General features: G+C 42.0%; 1 protein-coding gene across 3 annotated transcripts; it reads left to right on the plus strand.

The window, feature by feature from the left end:
* The first annotated feature begins 3336 nt into the window (after positions 1-3336).
* kdf1a (keratinocyte differentiation factor 1a) lies at positions 3337-22733 on the plus strand. 3 transcript variants are annotated; one of them, XM_072548173.1, is made up of 5 exons: positions 3338-3509; positions 5683-5761; positions 18822-19925; positions 20218-20292; positions 20880-22733. In XM_072548173.1, the coding sequence occupies exons 3-5, from the start codon at positions 18839-18841 to the stop codon at positions 20954-20956; spliced, it is 1239 nt and encodes a 412-aa protein (XP_072404274.1). In that variant the 5' UTR covers positions 3338-3509; positions 5683-5761; positions 18822-18838; the 3' UTR covers positions 20957-22733. The 3 variants fall into 3 exon arrangements, with proteins under 3 accessions (XP_072404275.1, XP_072404274.1, XP_072404273.1); XM_072548174.1 differs by lacking the exon at positions 5683-5761 and having other exon boundaries at positions 3337-3509; positions 18822-19826; XM_072548172.1 differs by lacking the exon at positions 5683-5761.
* The last annotated feature ends 1795 nt before the right edge of the window (positions 22734-24528 follow it).

Raw genomic sequence — 24528 nt, forward strand, 5'->3', positions numbered from 1 at the left:
CCTGCCCTAAATGTTTGCACAACCCTCAGCACATAGTCCTGAACTTTGTCCCTCAGCACATCCATCTGGACAAGTGGAGCATATTTCATTGCATTCCTGACTTGTGCTTGTGGATTGTGAAGTTTTGGGGAATTAGCTTCCTCTCCTATCCTGTTGATGGTGGGAAATTTGATCATGGTATGACTATTGAATACAATCAATAGATGGTGGTCCCTTGTTGGAGATGATTATAGCCTCACACATTTGTGGTACTATTATTTGCCAGTTACCAGCTCAAGCCTGGCTGTGTCTAGGATTTGCACCATGTGGACATGCACTGCTTCATCATTGGAGAATTTACCACTGATCATTTAGCCGCATTCTGGTCTTTTGAGGGAGCTGAGGGGGTAGTGGTAATGACACCGAACTAGTAATCCAGAGGGGCAAACTAATGGTCTGACGTTTGAATCACACCAAGTTAATTGGTAGAATCTAAATTTAATGACTAAAATAAAACTGGAATCAAAAGCTGATAACAATAAAGGTGAACCATTGTTGATTATAATAAATGTCTATTTGGTCCACTGGTTTTCTCACTTCAGCGTGAACTTTTTGAAACAGCAGGAACAATTGACAAGGGTACTGCAGTTTATGTAATATATTCAGATTGCCAAAACATCTTTGATAGGTACCAAATCCGACCTTTGGCAATCTGGGTGGCAAGGTGGATCAGCGGTTAGCACTGCTACCTCAAAGCACCAGAGTCCCTAGTTCAATTCCAACCTCGGGCAACTGTTTGTATGGAGTTTATTTGCACATTCTCCCTGTGTCTGTGTGGGTTTTCTCCAGATGCTCCGGTTTCCTCCCACAGTCCAAAGATGTGCAGATTAGGTGAATTGGCTGTGCTAAATTGCCCACAGTGTTAGGTGCACTAGTCAGAGGAGAATGGGTCTGGGTGGGTTACACTTTGGAGGGTTGGTGTGGACTTGTTGGGCTGAATGGAGTGTTTCCACACAGTAGGGAATCTAATCTTTGACATCTACTTTTTGTTTTGTCCTCTCCATTCTGCGATTAATCCATGATTGTACACGTTCAGTACCCATGGGAACGGCCTCAACTGGGATCTTGGGTTCATGTCACACTACAGGTGACCCCACCACACTATACACTTTCTCACACACACACACAAGCAGACATATATACACTCACACACCCTCTTTCATGCACACACTCTCTCACGAGCACACCCTCTCACAGGTATAAACTCCATTACACTCACGCACATGCTTTCTCAAGCACACATATGCGCTCTCCTTCACACACACATAGATAAACACTCTCTCATTCTCTCACCCACACATGCACACACTTTCCCTTTCTCTCTCTCTCTCACACACACACACGAACACCCATATAAATCTACGGGGTGAATTTGTATTTGCAGATACATTCTATTTTGTTCAAAAAGCACACAGTCTGTAGGCAGTCAGTCAATGTGATTCATTGTACAATGTTGAAAATCACACAGCATTAGATTATAGTCCAACAGGTTTAATTGAAAGTATAAGCTTTTGCAGCACACTTCCTTAGTCTGGTAGCTAGTGGGACAGGATACACAGGACACACAATTTATAAGTAAAAAATCAAAGTGTCATACCACTGATGTGATGTATTAGACAATCCTAGATGGCTGTTAAGTCTTTAACCACTTAGAATGGGGATGCAGGTTTCAATTAATTAATATGTAAATCCCAGAATTTTTTTCAAGACACTACTCTGAGATAACTTAAGGCTTTATCAGTATATTTTTTAAAAAAGTGACAAATCAGCTCAGACAATGCTTTAAAGGTATGAGGTTACAGTCTGTCTGTGTCCCATCCTAAAGTCAGACTGGTTTTATTTCCAAAGTAGGCTTTTATAAAATGTCACATTGACTGACTGACTGCCTACAGGTTGTGTGCTTTTTGAACAAAATAGAATGTATCTGCAAATACAAATCTGCAAATGCAAATTCACCCCGTAGACTTATATGGGTGTTTATGTGTGTGTGTGGGTGAGGGAGAAAGGGAAAGTGTGTGTGTGCGTGGGAGACAGAATGAGAGAGTGTGTGTCTACATGTGTGTGAGGGAGAGAGTGAGAGAGAGAGTGTGTGTGTGCTTGAGAAAGCATGTGCGTGAGTGTAATGGAGTTTATGCCTGTGAGAGTGTGTGCATGAGAGAGGGTATGTGAGTGCGTATATGTGTGCTTTTGTGTGTGTGTGAGAGAGTGTATAGTGTGGTGGGGTCACCTGTAGAGTGACATGAACCCAAGATCCCGGTTGAGGCCATCCCCATGGGTACTGAATGTGTACAATCATGGATTAATTGCAGAATGGAGAGAACTAAACAGAAGTCAAAGGTAGATTGCAAAAGGTGGGAATTGATATTTCTCAGGGATCAACATTGTTGCTCACCATTCACAAATGATTTGTGCAAAGGAATCAGAAAGACAATTTAAAACTTTACAAATGATCTGGATATCATGAAGACAAAGGAGGGCTACCCCAAATACAGCAGATATTAATAACTGGCAGAACAGGTGTGAGGCAAAATACATCAATATGGAGACTTCTGAGGTGGTACGTTTGTAAGGAAGTTCACATACTCCTTGGAATCAGTTGAAAAAGAGATCTGGGACAGAACAAATCATAAAAGTAGCAATGGAACTTAATGAAACCATAAAAATAGCAAGCAAAAATAGTAAGCTGATTTCAAGAGGGATGAAATTGAAAAGTGAGAAAGTTACTGTAAACTTGTTTAGAATCTTGTTTGACTACTCATGGTGGACCAAGCACAATTAACATCTCCATAAAAGGATCTAGAGAGAGCTGCAATAGAAGATGCAAAAACATTGATGGGAATGAATCTATGATTGAAAGGTTGTACTTGTTAGAAAATATTGGGATTGAACTTCTGCCAAAGAAAGGCAAAATGGAAGGTTGACCTAGACATTTTTGGATTATGAAGGATATAGTAGGTTGGAAGTAGAAATTTGCTGGTGAGAATCAGAACCAGGGATACTTACTAATATATTCTCAGGAGAAAGCTCCTTGCTCAAGTGGAGGCCAGACTGTGGAACATATTACCATGGTGGAGGCAAACCCTCTGGATACAGTTAAGAGGAGTCAGACAAAATTCCAACAGGGGGGTAATGGAAACCGATAGAGTTACATGGGGATTCACCGAGATGGAGCCGTTACACCGAATGATCTGTTTTATTCCATAAATAGTGTAACACATTATACAAACTACTCCCCCTTTTACCTTGGGTTTTTTTAAAATCGCGTTTCCTGTTTCATTTAGTCCTTCCTGGAGCAGCAAGTGACGTCAGGGTTTACCTGGCCCAGGTGAGGACCCACCGGGATTGGGAACGGGGATCGGGATCGCGGCTACAGTCCGGGGCCAGTACCGGACAGAGGCGGCGGGGGGGTGGTCCGAGCGAGGCCCCTGCCCCGGCCCCGGCCCTAGCACCTGTACCTGCACCGTGTTATGGTAAGGAACCGGAACCCGAGGCCCCGCCACAAACTCTGGGAAGTTTTGTTTCTGGTTAAACTTTTCGCTGTCAGCTCGACGTTGAGCAATGACGATGGATGTGTAACTGAGGGAGAAGGAAGGTCGAAGGGAGAGGGAATGAAGATCATAAATAAGTACAAGACTAAGCTATTCGGCCCCTCGAGCCCCTGCCGTCCCCCTCCTCCTTCAATCGCGTGAACTAATTGCAGTCTGAGCACTTTCTCTTGCCCGCTTGCCTTCACTCCCTTGTAAGTCAGAATTCATCTCAACTTTGAATGTGCACAATCACTGCACTGTCTGGGATACAGAATTCTGAGGCTAAAGACCCTCTAAAAGAAATTCCTCCTTATTTGTTCTTAAATGTGTGTTGCCTGAATTTTAAACTGTAGCTCCCAATTTTGGATATTGGCTATCCCACCCCCCCACCCCCCCGTTAAGCCCCATCAGAATGTTACAAGATTCAATGAGATCTCCTCAAAGGTTTTCTAAGCTGCAGTGAGTTTTTGTCTAACCTTTCCTCATAAGCAAAAGACCTCATCCCATTCTCTGAATGTTCTCTAGGTGCAGTCTCACTACTGTCCTGTACAATTTTAGCCAGATTTCCCATTTTTATACTCCATCCTCCTTGTGGGAAAGGCCAACGTTCTGGTGAATCTGCACTGTGCTCCCTCCAATATCGTTTTCTAGTTATTTTTGACAGCTATGAGTTCACTTCCAGTGATTCCAGGCCCTCGAATCACACAATTTTTAGCCTGTCACCACTGAAAATAACAGGGGCATTTCCTTTACCAATCATGGCAAGGATTTTGTATCCAGCTCACCAAGGGAAGCTTTTTTCATTTGCTGGTGCTCAGAGAGATTTTGATGAGTTGGTGTGGACAAGTGAATTATATGTTCAGAGCTATTTTTGCCAGTTCGACAGAACCCATGTGGTTACTTTAGAGAGGGGAAGCTGGTGCGCATCCCAAGATCTGGGAATTTATTGATCATGTTTAGCATTAGAGGCAGACAAAAACTCTGAATCCAGTTCTCCATCTAATTGACTGAATGTGGCCACTTGCATTTCTACCCAGTATTCTGAGGCGAGGTAGTGTCATTCTTAGTACAGCATATGAATAGCTCATTCATTTCATAGATCTGTACTGATCTTTATACTTCAAACAAATCGTCTTCATCAAACTCTATCAGCATATCCATCAACTCCATTGTGTCTCATGTTTATCTAGGTTGCACTTGATTGCATCTGTGTAATTTACCTCAACTACTTCCTGCACAACTAAGTCCTATTTTCAAACCACTCAGTATAAAGAAGGTCTTTATGAATTCCCCCAAATAATTAGCGATTGTTTACAGCCTAAAACATAAAATGCTGGTAATATTATGTGGACAGTGAAAAACAGATAACATTTGCAGCATGGTGGCTCAGTGGTTAGCACTGCTGCCTCACAATGCCAGGAACTCAGGTTCAATTCTAGCTTGGTGACTGTCTGTGTGGAGTTTGCACATTCTCCCTGTGTCTGCGTGGGTTTCCTCTGGGTGCTCCGGTTTCCTCCCACAATCCAAAGGTTTGTAGGTTAGGTAAATTGGCCATGCTAAATTGCCCATTGTGTTCAGGAATGTGTAGGTTAGGTGCATTAGTTAGGGGTAGAATACAGAGTAACAGGGTAGTGGAATGGGTTTGGGTTGAATACTCTTCGGAGGATCGATGTGGACTTGTTGGGCCGAAGGGCCTTTTTCCACACTGAAGGGATCCTCTGAAATTCTATTTTACTTAATGTCATCAGACTCTTTTTCATGAAGGATAGTCATGATCTGAAATATTGACTGTTTCTCTCTGCAGATGTTGCTTGATCTGCTGACTATTTTGAACTTTTGTTTTTATTTCAGATGCCCAACATCTGCAATAGTTTGTTTTTGGTATATTTATGACCTCTAAATCTGGTCACACTCACAATTGGAAACCACTTTTTTAGATTAGATTAGATGCACTTCTCTGCATCTGCCTGCTTAAACCTTTTCATAGACATCTATTAAGTTAACTCTTATTTTTTTTTCTACTACAAAAAAAAACAGGCTGTTCAATCTTTCTTTATAGCGTGACCTTACAGATAGAATTATCATCCAAATGAATTTATTTTTGTACCTTTTCCAGTTTGGTAATGGCAGGATCTGTGACAGGACTGGATAACTGAACTGGATGTCTGTGAGAGGGTCTAGACTTCAAGGGCCAGGTATCAGTAATTGAGTGACTGTGACATCTTAGAATCTTTCCACTTGCCTGTCCATCCATTTGAAATGCGAATACCTGTCATCTTAACACTTTCTGTTCTTTTACCACGCTTTGCTTTGGTATCCTTGTCTGGTTCCTGAAACAAGCCTGTCAGTTTGATATTCATGATGTTTGAAATAATTTTCTAAAGACACCTGCTTACTTTGTTAAAGGTGGTACATAAATATAATTTATTGCTACAAGTGTTGGGCTAACTGAAATATTGTGGAATTCGATGAGAGAATTGTTCTAAGAGATGGACAGACATGCTCAGCTCCTGAACTTTCCTGCATGGTGTAAACATATTTAAATTGAATCACATCACCCCACATCAGAGGGTGAGACAACTGAAACTTCGGTCTGTGTATTGTAATGGTCCCTGGTATTGGTGCTGCTGTGGATAGGAAGAGGCTAGGGACTACACCTTGCAAGTTACTCATTGATTGATTGTAAAGCACTTTTCAAACTTAGGTTTGAAAAATGCTGTATAAATTGTACAAGTTTTTCTCTCTCATGAAAGGGATTTTGAATATCTGCTTAATATTTTAAAAGAAGGCAAGTACCATGAATGGTGGAGTCTGAAATAACAGTGGACAATGCTGGAAACACTCAGCAGGTCAGGCAGTATAGTGTATGGAGGGAGAAATATAGTAGTCTTTGAGTCAGTAGGTTCTGAGTTCAAGTATAACTCCATTGACTGAAGTGCATAATCAATTTCAGTGTAGTATGGAGGGAGCACGACCCTGTGTCAAAAGTTTGACCTTTAAGGTGAGAAATTAACTGAAACTACAATAGCCCCCTCAACTGGATGTAAACTATCTCTGTGTCATTGGGAATGCTTTAGTTCTTGAGCAATTCAGGTAGGCCCATTTCCTCTTATCCCAATTTTTAAAAAAATTTCAAGTATTTATTCAGTTTCCATTTGAATGTTGTCATATGTTCTTCCCCTTGACAGGCAATGAATTCAAAATCCTAATTTTTTTCTCAAATTGCCTCTGATTCTGTAGCCAATCACTTTGAATCCATGCTCTCTGAGTTTCCAATCCTTCAGTCTTTGGAAATAGCCTCTTATCTACACTAGTTACATTTCTCATGATTTTAAAATACACCCATCAAATCTCCTCCCAGTTTGCTTTAATGTGAACAATCCCAGCATCTCCACTCTATCCACTTAACTATAATTCCTTTTTCCCAGAGCCACTGTAGTAAATCTCCAAAGCCCCCATGTCTTTATCAAAGTGTGGAACCTAAAACTGGACACAGGAATCCTGTGTTGGTGCCAAACTACTGTTTTACAAGTTTAACATAACTCCTGCGCTCTTATACTGTATGTCTCCACTTATAAAGCTAGTTTATAAGATTTGTATACAAACACTGCTATGTCTGCCCTTTCTTTAGAAAATCTGCAATTTGTCATGCATTGTCTCTTCATTTTTTTCTCCTAAAATGTCTCACATCTTCCCTCTGCATTGAATTTCATCTAACGCATGCCCATCTGTTGTATCAGCCTGTCAGTTTATTATTGTCCTTACTATTCACTATTTTGCATCCTCTGCCAATTCAAAATTGAGTCCTGTATCCCGAAGTCTGAGAACTTCATATATATTTGATTGCAAAGATACTTAATCCCACTCTGCTAATCTCTGCCTTGCGCATAAGATCATAAATATACTCAGGAGTAGGCTATTTGGACCCTCAGGGCTCCCCTGCCAGTCAGTAAGATCTTGGCTGATATGATGTTGCCTTAACTCCATTTTTCTGTGTGTCACTTGACTGACTTGTTCATTTCTTATGGCAATGCCTTGACCAATCGGAGTCAACCTGCCTAGTTTAAAATTTAAACAAAACCTGGCTGTTAACTGTCGATAAGCATTAATCATGCATTATCCATAGCAATGCCTCTACAAATCAGAGTCCACTTGCCAACCAATCAACACACTCCTCTTATGCAGTATAAATGTTGGATTTCTCCTTGAATTGTTATTCTTGCAAATTGTCCGCTGAGTGCAAGATGAAAAGCTTTCACAAAATGCATACTTTATTAGTAATATTCAAGATCTGTATTATTATACAACTATTTGGAAATTTCCTACTTCTAATCCTTGCACACCTGCACACGCGCACTGCACCCGAACCTGAGGTTCTGGGATCCCTCCTGAGGGTAACACCTTCTCAGCATCTACACTGTTAAGTCCTCTCAGATTCTTTCATGTTTCAACAGGATCACCTCGCATTCTTCTAAACTCCAAAAATAATTGACCGAACCCGCACAACCTTTCATCATAAGAAATCTCTTCATTCCAGGAATCAACTTAGTGAACGTTTCGATCTAAACTGCATCCAATGCGAGAACGTCCCTCCTTAAATTCAAACTTTTTTTTCCTGGCTTTGGATCTAAATGTCTTGGGATATTCAAACCTTTTCCCCTGTCAACGAGCTCCTGGTCTGAGTCAAAGTCACAGATGGCATCCTATCTGATTCTGCCCCTCCTTGTCTCCCTTTCCATTGTCCAGTTCAATGGCTTCACTTTTACAGGTCTGATCATGGCCAGACTATTGTGTGTCCTTAGGCTCATGTCAGTTATGACAGAAGGGCCCTCAAGTATCTATACTTGACCACTCATCTACATGTTATCCTCAGCAAATTCTTCTTTCACCGTCTGTGAATTTCCATATCCTAACTTAGGACAGTCTTATTCTTTCAGTATTCCTGTGCTTACTGACCTACAATGCCTATCATTTGACCAGTGCCTTGAGTAAAATTATCAGCAATGCTTTCAATCCCTCCCTGGCCTCATTGGTCCCTGTCTTTGTAACCTCCTCCAACCATACACCTCTCAGATCTCTGCATTCCTCTAGTTTTGTCTGTTGTGCATCTCCCATTCCTCTTTGCTCCACCATTGCTGCCTTGGCCTTTTAACCTTTCTTCCCTCTTTAAAACCTATATCCTTGCCACTCCCAGCATCGTTCTTTGATATGGGGTCCATGTTTTGTCTTTAAGGTACATGCAGGTTTTTTTTCACGTTGAAAGTGCTATTGAAATGTAAGTAGCTGTTGAGTGGGAAGCTGATTTGCTGCAATTTTCCTTTATGTTTTCAAATCTTTGTGTTATTAAAACAACAGTGAGTAACAGCCTTATTGCCCGGGGCATGGATTAGAATTTTGAACAGTCTGCATGTATATTAGTCATCAGAAACCGGTTTAGTAACAAATGCCCACAGGTGCAGAATCATACAATTATACAGTGCAGGAGGAAATCATTCAGTCCACAATGATGTCTGTGCCAGCTCTTTGAAAGATCTGTCCATTTTAGATACACACCTCTCTTTGTTTTCCCCATTACCCTGCAAATTAGTCATCTTTAACTTTACATCCAGTTGCCTCTTGAAATCTCCTGTGGATGTTACTTCCACTACCCTTAAGTCCAGATAACAACCGACCTCTGTGTGAAAACATTTCTCCTAATTTAGTCTCCTCAGTTATATATAGTTGTTGGGGGCTATAGGGATCAACTGATGTAGGGGGGAAGTGGGAAGAGTGCACTGAATTGAATGATCAGCCATGATCATCTTGAATGGTGGAGAAGGCTTGAAGGGCTGAATGGCCTACTCTTGCTTCTGTTTTCTCAGTTTCTATGTTTCCTGTCCAGTACTTTTGCCAATTATTTTAAATCTGGTAATTCTGGTAACTGACTTGCCAAAGGAAAGTGTTCCCTTCTCCCCTCTGTCAAAACCACTTCATATTTTGAATTCCTGTGTAGATTTCCCCTTCTCCTTCTCTGCTCTTCAGGGAAGAATAACATTTTGTCCAATCACCTTACATAAAGATTCTCATCCTTGGTATCATCCTGGTGAATCTTCTCTGTACTTGGCTGGGGACTTCCAGAACAAAGTATCATAGTCTCAGGCTGTGCAGAGGCTATTTCAGACTGAAGTAAGGGATTATTCCTTTGCTCAGAGAGTTGTAAATCTGTGTAATTCTCTGCCATCAAAGGCTGTGGAGGCAAAGTCTCTGACTTTAAAAAAATTCTTTCATGGATGTGGACATCACTGACATCATTTTTTACCCACTTGCCCTTGAGAAGCTGTCTTCTTGAACTACAGTAGTCCACATGCTCTCGTAGACCCACAATGCTGTTAGGGAGGGAATTCCACAATTTTGACCCAGTGGTACGAAAGGAACAGCGATATATTTCCAAGTCTCTTCCTCTAGGTCTTGGAGGACAACATGCAGGTGGAGATGTTCCCATGTATCTGCTGCCCTTTCATTCTAGATACAAGTGGTTGTGGGCTTGAAAGGTGCTGTCAAAGCAACCCTGCTAAATTTCTGCAGTACGTTTTGCAAATGTGTACACACTGCTGCTACTGAGCATTGGTGGTTGAGGAAGTGATTCTTGTGGATAAGGTGCTGTTCAAGCAGGCTGCCTTGTCCTGGATAATGTGAAGGCCTCTTGAGTGACATTGAAGCTGCATTGATCCACGCAAGTGAGGAGTATTCCATCACACTGTTGCCTTATGCCTTTTAGTTGGCAGACAAGTTCCTAGCCTCTGACTTGTTCTTGTAGCCACTGTATTTATTTGGCTAGTGAATACATGTAAGAAATAGATTCCTAGAGATTAAAGATGTTAGGGATAGAGAGAGAGGGAGAGAGATGAAATATGGTATTTAAATATACTGTCAGCCATGATCATGTTGAAAAGTAGTGTGGACCTAATAGACCTAATTGCCAACTGCTCCTATTTCCTATTTAACTAAATTATGGTGTCTAGAATTGTAAAATACTCCAGCCAAGCTCTGACATGTCATTTTAAGACCATAAGAAATAGGAGTGGAAATAAGGTCATTCAGCCCATCGAGTCCATTCTGCCATTCAATCATGGCTGATGGGTATTTCAATGCCACTTACCCGTATGCTCCCCATATTCCTTAATTTAGCATGACTTGCTCATTTTTGACTTCAGTAATTACAAATCTTGTATGATTTTTAAACTGCCTTATAATTTTGCTGCCATCTTCAAACATCAATGAAAGGACATAATGGTTTATCTGTGTATTTTATGTATTCAATGAGAGTGCACCTGGGATGCTGAGGATTGGAAGCTGTTAAACTGCTTCACAAATTGCTATGCTGGAGGAAGCCAGTATAACACAGGGTCAGCAATGAGCAAAAACAGAAATTACTGAAGAAACTCAGCAAGTTTGGTAGCATCTGTGTAGAGAAAACAGTAACACTTCAAATCCAGTGAACCATCTCCAGAAACAGTTCTAAAGTAGAGTAACTGGACTCAAAACATTAATTATGCTTTCTCTCTGCATATGTAGCCAGACCTGCTGAGTTTCTCCAGCAATTTTCTGTTTTTGCTTCAGATTTCCAGCATCTTCAGTTCTTTATTTTATTTCAAGCAATGACCAAACCTGCCTCGGCAATCTCTGCTGGTCACCATCAACTACCCACATCCACCTAATCCCTCATCATCTACTCCCTGTTGGGGAATTCCCTCTATTCCTTCGGTCCCCTGTCAGGGACTTTGCTGTGCATCGAACAATCCCTCTAACTCTGCCCCATCACTCCTTCTCAATCTATTCCAGAACATGTGTCTGAAAGAAACCTGTTCATTCATTTGCAGTCAGTACAGCGATAAAATCAGTTTTCCCTTCCCTGCAGAACTGGTTTGCTTTGAATCACTTGAATTGGCAGTGTGCAGGGTGTGGTTGATGCGTGGTCCACCTGAGCATTCTGCTTCATGTCAGGGGTGGTCTCTCAAAGTTTGGGGTTTCTGCCACCATTCTGGATACTTTTTAAAAAATTTGTTCATAGATGTGGATGTAGCTAGCTCGAACAACATTAATTGCTCATTCTTAATTGCCGTTGAGAAGATGGTGGTAAATTTGGTGCCTTCTTAAACCACTGCAGCCCATGTAGTATAGTTAACCCACAGTGCTGTTAGAGAGGAAGTTCCAGGATTTTGACCCAGCCACAGTGAAGGGACGGCAATACGTTTCCAGTTCAGGATGGTGTGTGATTTGGAGAGGACCTTGCAGGTCATGGTGCTCCCATGCATCTGCTGCCCTTGTCCTTCTATCTGATTGAGGTCGTAGGTTTGTTAGGTGCATCTGGAAATAGTGTGTACAGTACTATGGTGAAAGGAATGAATTTTGAAGGAGGCAAATGAGGTTCCAAACAAGCAGGGGCTGATTTGTCCTGAATGGCGCCAAGCTTCTTGGGTGTTATTGGTTCTGCACTCATTCAGGAAAGAGGACGGTATTCCATCACACTCCTGACTTGTAATTACAAAGGAATGAGTGCAGAGCTGGCTGGAGTGACTCAGAAAAGGTGTTTAGCAGCAAAAATGGTCAATAGCAGATGTTTAACACGTTGTTCATGTCTCACAGCAATGGCTTAATTCAGTAAGGAAGAAGATTTCTAAGAATGAGATGAACCAATCCTTAGATTATGGAAAAGTCCCAGAGGATTGGAAAACTATCAGTGTAATACCTTTTGTTTGGAAATGGAAGGAGACAGAATGTAGGTAAATATAGGCCAGTTAGCTTAATGTCTGTTATTGGGAAGATAGTAGAGTCTATTATACAGGATGTTATAGCAAAGCATTTAAAAAGGCAAAATACAATCAAGCAGAGTCGACATGGCTTCATGAAGTGGAAATAACAAAATTATTAGAATCCTTTGAGGAGGTAACAAGCAATGTAGGTAAAGGAGAAGCAGTAGCTATAATGTATTTGGATTTGAAGGCACTTGATTAGGTATCATACATTAGGTTACATAACAAGATAAGAGCTCATGGTATTGGAATGAGTATATTAGTATGGATAGAGAATTGACAAACCACTAGAAGATAGAGTTGGGATTGGAGGAGTTATTTTCAGGATGGTAATCTGTAACAAGTGTTGTGCTACAGGGATCAGAGCTGAGTCCACAATCATTTATAATATATGTTAGTGATTTGGAAGAGGAAAGGGATTGCACTTTAGCCAAGTTTGCAAATGCCATAAAAACAGACAGGAGGACAAATGGTGAGGATGACAAGGGTCTGAAAGGGATATAGCTAGGTTAAACAAGTGGGCAAACATTTGGCAAATGGAATGTAATGTGGGGAAATGTGAGATTATGTACTATGGCAGAAAGAATAGAATAGCTAGCTATTATTTAAACTGCAGAAAGCTACAAAACAGAGGAATTTCAGAATCCTTCGGGAGTGTGTGAATCACCAAAAGCTAGCATCAGAGTTCAGTGGGTAATAAGGGAGGTAAATGAAATGTTGGCCTTTATTTCAAAAGGATTGGAATAAAAAGAAGGGAGGCATTACTAAAACTGTACAAGATGCTAGTCAGACCACAACTGGAATGTGAACAGTTTTGGGCCCCTTATCGAAGGAAAGATATAGCATTGGAGGCAGTCCAAAGAATTTTCACTAGGCTGATGCAAGTATAAAGGGACTGTTTCATGAGGAGAGGTTGAGCCTGTACTCATTGGAATATAGAAAAATGAGAGAGAATCTTACTGACACGTACAAGATTCATAGGGGGCTTAATGGGGTAAAGTCATAGAGATGTATAGCTTGGAAACATGTATAGCTTTGGTCCAACTTGTCCATGCCGACCAGATATACTAAAATTAATCTAGTCCCATTTGCAGCATTTGGCCCATATCCTTCTAAACCCTTCCTATTCATGTACCTATCCAGATGCCTTTTAACTGGTGTAATTGTATCAGCCTCCACCACCACCTCAGGCAGCTGATTTCAGAAACGTACCACCCTCTACATGATAAAGTAAACCCCTTTGGTCACTGTTAAATCTTTCCCCTCTCATCTTAATCCTATGCAGTCTAGATTTGGACTCCCCTACCCTAGGGAAAAAAACCTTGACTATTCACTCTATCCAGATGCAGAAAAGAAAGGTTGTTCCACTTTGATGGAGAGTTTAGGATGAGAGGATATAACCTCAGAATAAAGGTTTGCACATTTAAGAAAGAGATAAGTCAGAATGTTTTTTCTCAGAGGGTTGTGAACCTGTGAAATGCTTTACCACCAAGAGCAGTCAAGGCTGGTTCATGAAGTGTATTTGAGGCTGAGAGAGACAGATTTTTAATCAGTAAGGATATTAAGGTTATGGGGAAAAGGCAGAAAAGTGGAGTTAAGGTTTATCAGATCAACCATGATGTTATTGAATGGCAGAACAGACTCAGTGGGCTGAATGGCCTGCTGTGACCCATATTTTATGGTTTTGTGATCTTACAATTGATTTTTAATGTAGGTGAAATTAGTTGGTGTCAGTTTGTAACAGCATTAATGTTTGGGGTAGAGGTGCATCACTTTACAGAGTGTGAGTGTTGAAATGTTGTTGTGTGTCTTAACTTACACAAGCAGACAGTGAAGACTGCGGATGCTGGAAAGTGCTTTAACTTAGCAAAAGTCCCATTCACCCATGACCCCTGTGCTCACTGACACATTTTGGATCTTGGATAAGCAATCCTCCATTTTAACATCCCTATCTGACCTGTCAAATGTACTGAGATACAGTGAAACGTGTTGTTTTGTTATACAGACAGATCATCCCATACAAAGTATATCAAGGTAGCAGAACAAGGTGTAGAATACAGTGTTACAGATGTAGAGAAGGTGCAGAGAGAGAGAGAGAGAGAGATCAACATTAATATTTTAGAAGTCTGTTTGGTGGGTTAGAAGCTGTGCTAGAATCTATTCATATGTGTATTCAAATGTTTATACCTTCTGCTGACGGAGGAGGATAGAAGAGAGTATAACCAGGGTGGGAGAGGTTTTTATTATATTGATTGCTTTCCCTAGGCAGGGGGATGTATAGCTGGAGTCAATGCATGGAAAGTTGGTTTTCATGATGGACTGGACTGTGTTCACGACTTTCTGTAGTTTTTTGAAGTCCTGGAAAGAGCAGTTGCCATACTACGTTGTGATGCATACAGTTTGGATGCTTTGTATGATACATCTATAAAAATTGTAAGTGTCTTTATGGACATGCCAAATTTCCTTAACTTCCTGAGGAAGTAGAGACATTGTTGTGCTATCTGCACCATTGTGTTGACATAGATGGACCATGGCAGATTCTTGGTGATAGACACTCTCAGGACCTTGACGCTCTCAATCGTTTTCACCTCAGCACCATTGACCAGATGGGGCCATGCCTTCCATTCTGCTTCTTGAAGTCAATGACCAGCTCCTTCATTTTGCTGATGTTGTTGGAGAGATTGTTGTCCTTATGCCATGCCACTAAGCACTCGATCTCTTTCATGTATTCTGTCTCGTCATTGTTTGAGATCCAGCCTACAGCAGTGGTGTCATCAGCAAACTTGTAAATGGAGTTGGTGCAGAATTTGGCTGCACAGTCATGATCGTGTTAGGAACATAGGGGACAGAGGATGCAATCTTGTAGCGCATCAGTGTTGACGATTATGGTGGAGGAGGTGTTGTTGCCTATTCTTGCTTATTGTGGTCTATGGGACAGGAAGTTGAGGATCCAGTTATAGAGGAGGGAGCCGAAACCAAGTTCTTGGAGTTTAGAGATGAGTTTATTTGGAATTATGGTGTTGAAGGTGAAACTATAGTCAACAAGTAGGAACCTGACGTAGCTATTCTTGTTATCCAAATATTGCAGGGATGAGAGTAGGGCGATGGTATCTGCTGTGAACCTGTTATGCCAGTAGGCAGATTGCAAAGGGTCAAGGCAGTTTGATGGGCTATAGTTGCTGTGAGTTGTGACTAACCTCTTGAAGCACTCCAAATAATGAATGTCAGAGCCACCGGGCGGTAGTCAGAGGCGTGCTACATGATCTTTCTTTGGCACCAGGATAATGGTGGTCGTCTTGAGGCAGATGGGGACTTCAGATTGTAATAAGGAGAGGTTAAACAATTACAACATTCAGAAGGCAGCTAGATGGGTATATGATTAGGAAGGGTTTAGAGGGATATGAGACAAATATTGGCAAATAGGACCAGGTCAGATTCGGATGCCAGGTTGGCACAGATGAGTTGGATTGAGGAATCTGTTTCCGTGCTGTATGATTCCATGACACTCTGCAAATATCTGCGAATACTCCCACCAGCTGGTTCACAGAGGATCTTAGCACATGGCCAGGGGACTCCATCCAGGCCAGTCACTTTCCATGGGTTCACTCTCAATTAGGCTGATCTAACCTCTGCCATGATGACTGAGAGTACAAGGCTGTTGGGATAGGTGACATTGTTTTGATGACCTTCTGTTCAAAACAAATGTAGAATGCATTGAACTTATTGGGTGGGGATGTACTGTTGCCCACAATTCCTTTTGAGTTTGCTTTGTAACCTGTTATATGGTTTAAGTCTTGCCACAAACAATGGGTGCCTATGTGGTTAGTCTGGGTCTCAAGCTTAATTTGGTAACGCAATTTAGCATTTCTGATGGCCTTACGAAGGGTGTACCTGAATTTTCAATATAGCTCAGGATTGCCCGACTTGTATGCGTCAGACCTAGACTTTAGTCCGGAGTGAATCTCCTGGATCATCCGTGATTTTGAGCGGAGGTGCATTCGTATTGTATTGTCCTCCACACTGGGGTGGCCTTCATGGCACAGCCTCCTGTATTTGGGAAGACAACTCTGCAAATTGGAATATTGCTTTGCTCTACACCCACTTTGTTCTGCAATCATAATACCAATTCAATCATTTCTCCATCACAATCCCACCATGACTTCTCTGACTTCAGTCTCCTATACTGTTCTCATAGAGTTCAATACAAGTGCACAAAAACTGCTTTTGATCTTTTGATTAGGCAGTTTACAACCTTCCGGCTTGAGTTTCACAACTTTAGAGAATAGCTTTGCTTCCATTTTCATGGCAACTGTTGTTAATGTTTTCACTGTTGGCATGTACAGCTCAGCAGGACCCAACTTTGTTTCTCTTTACACTTGTTCCATGACTATCCCCTAATGCTTTATTGCACCATCAACCCTTTCCCATTTAGTCACTGTTGAGTTCCCCATTCTATCCTAGGCCTCCCCCTTTGTTCTTTCATTACAACTTCTCCCAGCAATACTTAACGCCTTCCTCTGCCTTTTATCAATGTTAATTCCCTGTACAAAAATAGGCATGTCAGTCTAACATTATCTCTTTATTCCTGATGAAGGGCTTTTGCCCGAAACGTTGATTTCGCTGCTCGTTGGATGCTGCCTGAACTGCTGTGCTCTTCCAGCACCACTAATCCAGTATAACATTATCTCTAGCCTATCAAACCACTACATAACAGGCCCATGCCAGTGTTTATTTTCCACAATAGTTTTCCACTCTACTTCACCTCAATTTATCACTGTATCTCTTTATTCCTTTCTTCATCAAGTTTAGTCAATGTATGTATTTTGTTCTCCTTTGAGTTCTCTTTGTGTTATTGAGTTCTACATTCTAACTGCATGCTGAGTAAAGAGTTTTCTTACAATCATTAATAAATTCAAATAGAAAATTTATCATATATATAATGTCTAATTTTGGTTTTGTCCACACGTGGAAACATTTTCTTAATATGTATTCTATAAAACCCTTTTGTTATCTTCGAGACTTCTGTCATGCAGCCCCTTTGTCTTTTCGTTTCCAGAGAAAAGAGTCCCGGTGGGGTCCAGAATTGTGCACATTGTGCCAAGTTGTGACTTAGGTCTCTGTACATGTCCGTCTAGAAGTGAATCAGTGTATTGAATCCCATTTTATAGCTTTGTGATAATGTGCCGCTACTTTTTAATGATTTGTGCATCTGAACTCCCAGAGTCTTTTGTTTGGATAATTGTTTATCAAGGAGCATGTGGCTTCCTTATTCCTATTGAAATGTGACATCCTCAGGCTTAAAAATATTAAAGTTCATTTGCTTGATAAAATTGCCATATTGCTAGTTTATTAATATCTTCATTTATTTTGCTACAGTCCTCTATATCAATAGCATCCCAATTTGGTGTCTTCTGTGAAATTTGAAAATTTTTTAAATTTCCAAATAATTTATGTTAGTAGTGAATAACAGTGACCCCACTATTGATTCCTGTGAAATATCACTTCCTTTGTTTTGTCAGTCTGATTATCGACTTATAATCCGTATCCCTATTTTCTATTTTGTATCCAACCTGCTATCCATTCTACTACTAACCCCTTACTCCACATATTTGACCTTGGTCATGAGTTTCCTGTGCAGTAGGTTGTCAAAGTCCTTTTGGAAATCCAAATATATTATATCCATCATTTTACCTACATCTACCTTGTTATTCAAAGAAATCAGTAAGACTGGTCTTCATAGAATCCCCTACAATGTGGAAGCAGGCCATTTGGCCCATTAAGTCCACACCAACCCTTCGAAGAGCATCCCACTCTGTACCCTGTCCCTGTAAACCTGCATTTCCCATGGTTAATCCACCTAGTCTGCACATCCCTGGGCACTATGGACAACTTCTAACCTGCACATCTTCGGACTGTGGGAGGAAACCCATGCAGACATGGGGAGAATGTGCAAACTCCACACAGTCGCCCAAGGGTGGAATCGAACCTGGGGTCCCTGGCATTGTGGAGCAGCAGTGCCAACAACTGAGCCACCATGCAGCCCCTTCGTCTTGCATTCCATCCCTTTTGAAATCTATGCTGACTACTCTTTGTATTTTTTTAACCTATTTTTGTAGCTGGTCAGTCAATTCAAACTACTTTCTGAGGGTAGAAGTGATCTGAGTTGCTCCCACCCTATACTTCCTGCCTGGGTTCTACATGTCACATTCAGGGAAGGGGATAAAACATCCTCAGATTGTATGCTGTGGTTCAGTGTGCTTGCAGGTTATTATAGTGCCCTTTGGACATTCCTGCAGCTGCTCCTCACCTCCTCTACTGCTGGAATCTCTTTGGCCCCAAGCTATTCTTGGGCCTCATAGATATCCTTGGGTTCACCCTGTATGGTTTGTTGTCTCCTTTTGGTGGTAATGTGTTGGTCCAGTGGCTGCGTGTGTGTGTGACGTTTGTCCTCTCTGTTCCACAGGTCCTTCAGTGTAAGTCATGCAAGGAACTGGGCGAAGAGCTGCTCCACGGCAGGCTGATAAGCCTGTGGCCAAACCCAGGCTTCTGACTTCTCCAGTTCGGCTGCCAGCCTCTGTGGACTCGCTGAGCCTGGAGGTTTATGAAGGCTCAACGCCAGAAAGCAGACGAGCTGAGAGGAAGGAAAGCAAATTGCTGGCTAAAAGTCACAGCCGGAAAGCAGATCCAAGAGATTCAAATGGGAATAACGCGGAAAACATTGGGTTCATCCCGGGGTCAGTTGAAACAATAGAGGAGGCAAGTGTGTGTGAGTCATGTGGGTTGGGAACCTGTGTTACCTGGCAGATGGTTAAGGCGGTTTTCTGCTGTGTGGTGAGCTGTGGATATTATAAGACTGACACGGGGGTTTTCAATCCATGTACCAGGTCGACAGAACCACCGACATGTGCTAAAGACATTGACAGTAACACTTTGCGGTATATTGAAAACCCAACACATGGGATTCCCCTGAACTCTGAACCCAGCTCCAAGAAGAAGACTAACCTTGCAGGCAACAGTTTTAATTATTATGATGTCAAGTTGGGAGGACAGCAGGTAATCTGGAAAATTCACAGTCATACTCTGTCCACAGACTCATGCCACAAGGACACCCCCCTCAATTCTCAGCAATCAGAGAGTCCCAGCAGCATCTCACCAATCTCCCACAAACGAATTTCCGATGAGTTCCACTCCTTTCTGGAGGAAGATTTGGAGAACAACGAGCTAAACGTGTCAATGTCGAGTGCAGAGCTGGACGAGTACATCAACAAGAAGCTGCTGGAGCTGTTCAGCATTCACCAGATTGACATGTTGGCCCAATGTACCTCTGACACTACATTCATCAGCAAAAGCAGTGAGATCACTGAGCTCATTGATAGCATCACCAAAGGCTACAAAATCAATGAGAAGGATGCGGAATGCCGGATAGTGACTGGGATCGTCCGGATCAGCACCCGGAAGCCCAAGAAAAGTAAGAAAAGGGGACCAGAAGAGCCAAGTGAGGAAAGACTGATCACTCCTACTCCTGTTGACCTCAGACCTCAAACCGAGACTATTTTGCCCAGTGAAGGTGAGGCAACTGTGCTGGAGTTGCACTGTGCAGGGGGAGAGGGATGTACTGGAGCTGCGTGGGGGGGAGGGTACTGCACAGAAATTGCACCCAGACAGATGTACTGGAGGGGCCAGAAATACACTGGAACTCCACTTGGGTGGGATAAGGTGCATGGGGCTGTGTTGGTTGTCTATCTGCCTGGAGGGCTATATCTGTCTGCAGGTGGGCAGAGATGTGTTCTTGTTTGAGGTTTGGCTGGAAGATGTTATAATTGCTGTGCTATGATTTCTGGTTTTTCTCTTTTGTTAAGAGCTTAACCTCGAGATTTCAGTGGTGGATTCACTTGATGAGAGAGCAAGACAAATTCAGCGGCTGTGTTCACCAGGTAATTTGCAAATTACTTTCTGTCCTTTTCTCTCTGTCTCAGACCAAGACCCTCATCTCCCTCTCTCACTGTCCACACCTCTATCTTCCTCTCTTTCTTTCTCTGACTCTGTCTGACTTTGCCCCATTTCATTGTCTTTTTCACTCTGTCCTCTGCGACCTTGCCTTGTATTTTATCCCTCTCTCTGACCCCCTGACCTTGCCCCATCTTCTCTCCCTCTCTCTCTCACCCTGTCTTCTCCCCCACGCTCTCTCTGACCTCACTCCATCTTCTCTCTCCACCCCCCTCTGACCTCGCCCCCATCTTCTTTCTATTTGCCTTACCCCACCACCTTATACCCTTCTTACTGTTTGTCCCATACCCAATTTCCCAGTTTCTGTGGCTCTCATTCCCTCATCTCTCTGCAGTCTGTGTACTGATCATTATCCTATCGCTGTCCTGAGCTGTCATTTTAGATTCGATGTGACCATTCCCCAAGCCAGTGCTTTTTGTTTCATCACTGTGAATGCGCACCAAACTCCAGACCAGAGTGCAGATTCCCACTGAGGAACCAACACTCACTGTTCCCTCTCTGTCTTTCTCTCCAGATTTGCGTAAAGATGATTCTCTTCAAGATACAGAGACTGATTCATCAGGAGCCCCATTGCTCAAAGTGTATATCTAAGGTTGGAATTAGGACCTTCCACATTGGAATTTGGGTGCACAGGGCACTGAGTGGCCAGACACTCTTGAGACCAGTGGAAAGTATGGAATTGACTTGGCTCTTGTTCACTGTGAAGCTGATTTCCCCTGCTCCCTACAAGGGATGTGCTCTGGTTTGGAGTCCAGTGCCTAATACTTGATTCTGATGATGATAACCTGGAGGAGGCCATTCTTCCTCTTGCTTGCACCTAGCCCTCCACCTCCTGCCCCCTGCAGATGAGGAGTCCAGGCTCAGTGCCAAAGGTCAGCAAGCAGGAGAGAGGCAGAAAGGGGGGAGGTGCAGGTGGATGGGAGAGAATGTGGGGTAAATAACAACTCACTGGGTGCCAGCAAAATCCGAACTAGTGTAAATAAGGAACTGATCAGGGGGTTATGTTCATGCTGGGGGAGGTGGATGGTGTACAGGGGTGGCGGTTGTACAGTTACTTTGCATATTTTGTACATTGTTTTGTGTCACTGGATAATACAGTGAATCATGGTGAGAAATATTGATTTTAATAAGTTGCTTTTTATATTAAAGCAACAATTGGAATCTTGTTTGCAATTTGAAAAATGCCTCAATCCCTGATTCTGTCCTTCTCAATCACTTTTTTGATTCTGCATCCAGTCTCCACTCAGGACAGGTTTTATGTAATGTAACTTGATGCAGGATTTCACTGGCCAAGTCTTCCTGTACAGACTAACCTTGGGCCTTCAACAAATATTGGGTGTGAACAGCTCCAATGAGGCCATCATCGTTGATGCTGTACTGAGTGAGGACCCAGACTGGCCAAAGTTAGAAACTCACTGAACCCCACAGATTGCAGAAAGGATCCAGGTTCCATCTCCCACCTGAGATGAAGCATTTAATCCCACCTTGGGAGGGACAACACTGGCTTCAAGTCGCTTCCCTGTTATCCAACCTGTTGCCTTCTAAAATATGATTGAGGGAAGGATTAGGTTCTGCTGTGGTGTCCAATATAGTCCACTATCCTCGCTGTGCAGACTTAACATGAGCTGGCCACTAGGATGAAACACTGGAGGATGATTGGTAAGGTTCAGTTTTGCAGGTAGCTGTGAGCAGGAACAGTGAGTGTGGAGATGGGGTAGAGGAGCCCTGTGGCTCAGAGTGTATTTCTGAAACTGAGAATCCTGTGCTGCCTCTCTCGGCAAACAGGTGCTGCTGTAAACCCATAGTGAGCCACTATGTTCTATCAGAGCCCTGCCTGCTGGTACATTAACAAATTGCAGTCCTTCCATTTTGTGTGTTAACCCATTGAAGTCCCTTTCCTCAGGATATTAACCTAATAAAGCCTTTTGCTGTATTAACCTACCTGTGCTGTAAACTCCGTGGGACACTTTTACAAATGTCTGCTTTCACCATCTGTTCATTCTATCAATATCTGTAGGTTTTTAAATCCATTTGTAATTTTTAAGTCTTTAATCTGATGGTTTACATGAAGTGTTGCATCTGTATTGTGGTTGGGTTTGTGACTTCAACTGAAAACCTCGTGACAAGCTGGATTCAGTTCCAGTGAATGTAGCAGAAACCAGTCTGGATAGTTTGCAGACAGTGTGAGAAGGTCAGCAGTTTGGAAAAGTAAAAGGGAAGCCTGATGGCGCCACCTCTCATGGGAAGGTGTAATTACAGTTATGACCATTTACAAGGACAATTTTCATGAAAATGGACAAAGGAATTTATTCTGACTAGGTGGGTGCAAATGTAAGATTTTTAAAAAGTAAATAATGGTTGTACATTATTTTAAAAGTTTCCTCTTCTATAAAATTCAGTTTTCACTTATTTTAACTTAACTGTGCGCTGCATTTAATGTCACATTTGAATTGATTTCCTTTAATCACCCTCTTTATAATTCAATCTTCTCAAAAGTTTTCATATTATTCTCTCTGCCAACTGTTACATAAACCACTACAGGAATTGTCCACTATTATTTGTCCCAAATTCCCTGATATAGCTGCTCCTAGTCCCACTGTACTTTGCATCATCCTGAGCAACTTGCCTTTATTTTCAAATCTTTACATAGTCTTGCCACAACTTATCTTCGCCCCACATACTGTGCTCTCTGACTCCAGTCAGCAAAGCAGGTACAAGTCCAGGACCACATTCTGAATTTGTTCTCATTGAGTTATTTTGTTTCCAAGATTCTGTCAGCTGTTGATTGCTGATTTACATAGTTTCCTCTCTCTGCTCCCTCAATTATGCTATGGTTCAGTCCTGCCTACAAGTGAAGTGCAAAGGGGGCTGCTGAAGTCACCACCATCCTCAAACATACTTGTGGGCTGGAATTAAGGGAGGAGGTTTAAATGAAGGCATTTTGTTGGTAGTAAAGTGATTTCAGGTAGTGGTGAAACTACAGTGAGATGGTATGTAAAGCAGGAATTGCTCCAGGGGAAGAAGTTGGTTTTTCCTACCAGCAGTTATTAATGGGTTATTGCAAACAATTATTTGCTGAGAAACAGCAGCATTTGTTTAATATTTACCAAAGGAAGTAATCACTTTTATCATCTCCCACTGTTTGAGATTCACTGGTATGTTGGTGACAGATTAACAGAAGGCCACAGTAATACATTGAAACGATCAACACTGGTTAGACATGGGTCACTAGAGTGAGGACAGAGCCAGAGCATATAAAAATAGCCTCCAATAAATAACTCACTGGACAAAATGTTATTGGACAGCAATATTTTATATGAACTTGAGTTGGGAATTCAGAAACCAGCAAATCAATTAGAAATAAGTGTGCAATTAAGACGTTTTTAAGTTGCCCTCACTTGTCCATAGGCTTCAGCTTCTCAAATAAGTGGGATCTTGTCTGGAAAAGTTTTGGTTAATCAACCTTGATTTTGCTCAGTGCTAATAACTAACAATTCCACTTCATGTGGCATGTATTGCATATACTATGATTTCTTGCATTAAGCCATAACCTGCAGTTATCTAACCTGAGCTAGGGTAGTGCTATAATGCTACATGTTTAAAAATCCAAGTGAGATTACTATATCTGGATGAAGCGTCACAAGTGAGCTAGTTCTCAGACCATTTTCTTTCCAGATTAGATGGCGGAGAAACATTGTTAACTCCCAGTGATCTGTTTCATGCAGTTGCAAACTAGACTGACAGTGTTGGAATTAGAGCAGGAGGTGGATTATTGCATTGACATTTCATGGGTTTGCAGCATTAGTCAAGTATTTTCATAATTTTTCCATTGCTCTTCGTTCCCATTTTCAGAGTTGTAAGATGGATTGGTCAACTGCTACTTAAGATCTGCTACTCACTCCTAACAGTGTGTATACCTGTAACAATCAATGGTCTTTACCCATGATCCTTCCAGGCAGCTCATGTCCAATTTAAACTGATGCTGGCACCATACCCTTTTCCGACAGCTCTGTAATCAATCCCACGCTAACTGCAGTAACCCACCCTCTCCTCACAGCCTCCATTTCCAAACTATCCAAATTTTACTCTCTTCAATTGCCCTATAATTAATCTCGAAGCCTTACTTTCTGCATAGCCCATCAACTGAAAAACATAACTGAGCT

Source organism: Chiloscyllium punctatum, chromosome 27, assembly GCF_047496795.1.
Source record: "Chiloscyllium punctatum isolate Juve2018m chromosome 27, sChiPun1.3, whole genome shotgun sequence".
NCBI lineage: Eukaryota > Metazoa > Chordata > Chondrichthyes > Orectolobiformes > Hemiscylliidae > Chiloscyllium > Chiloscyllium punctatum.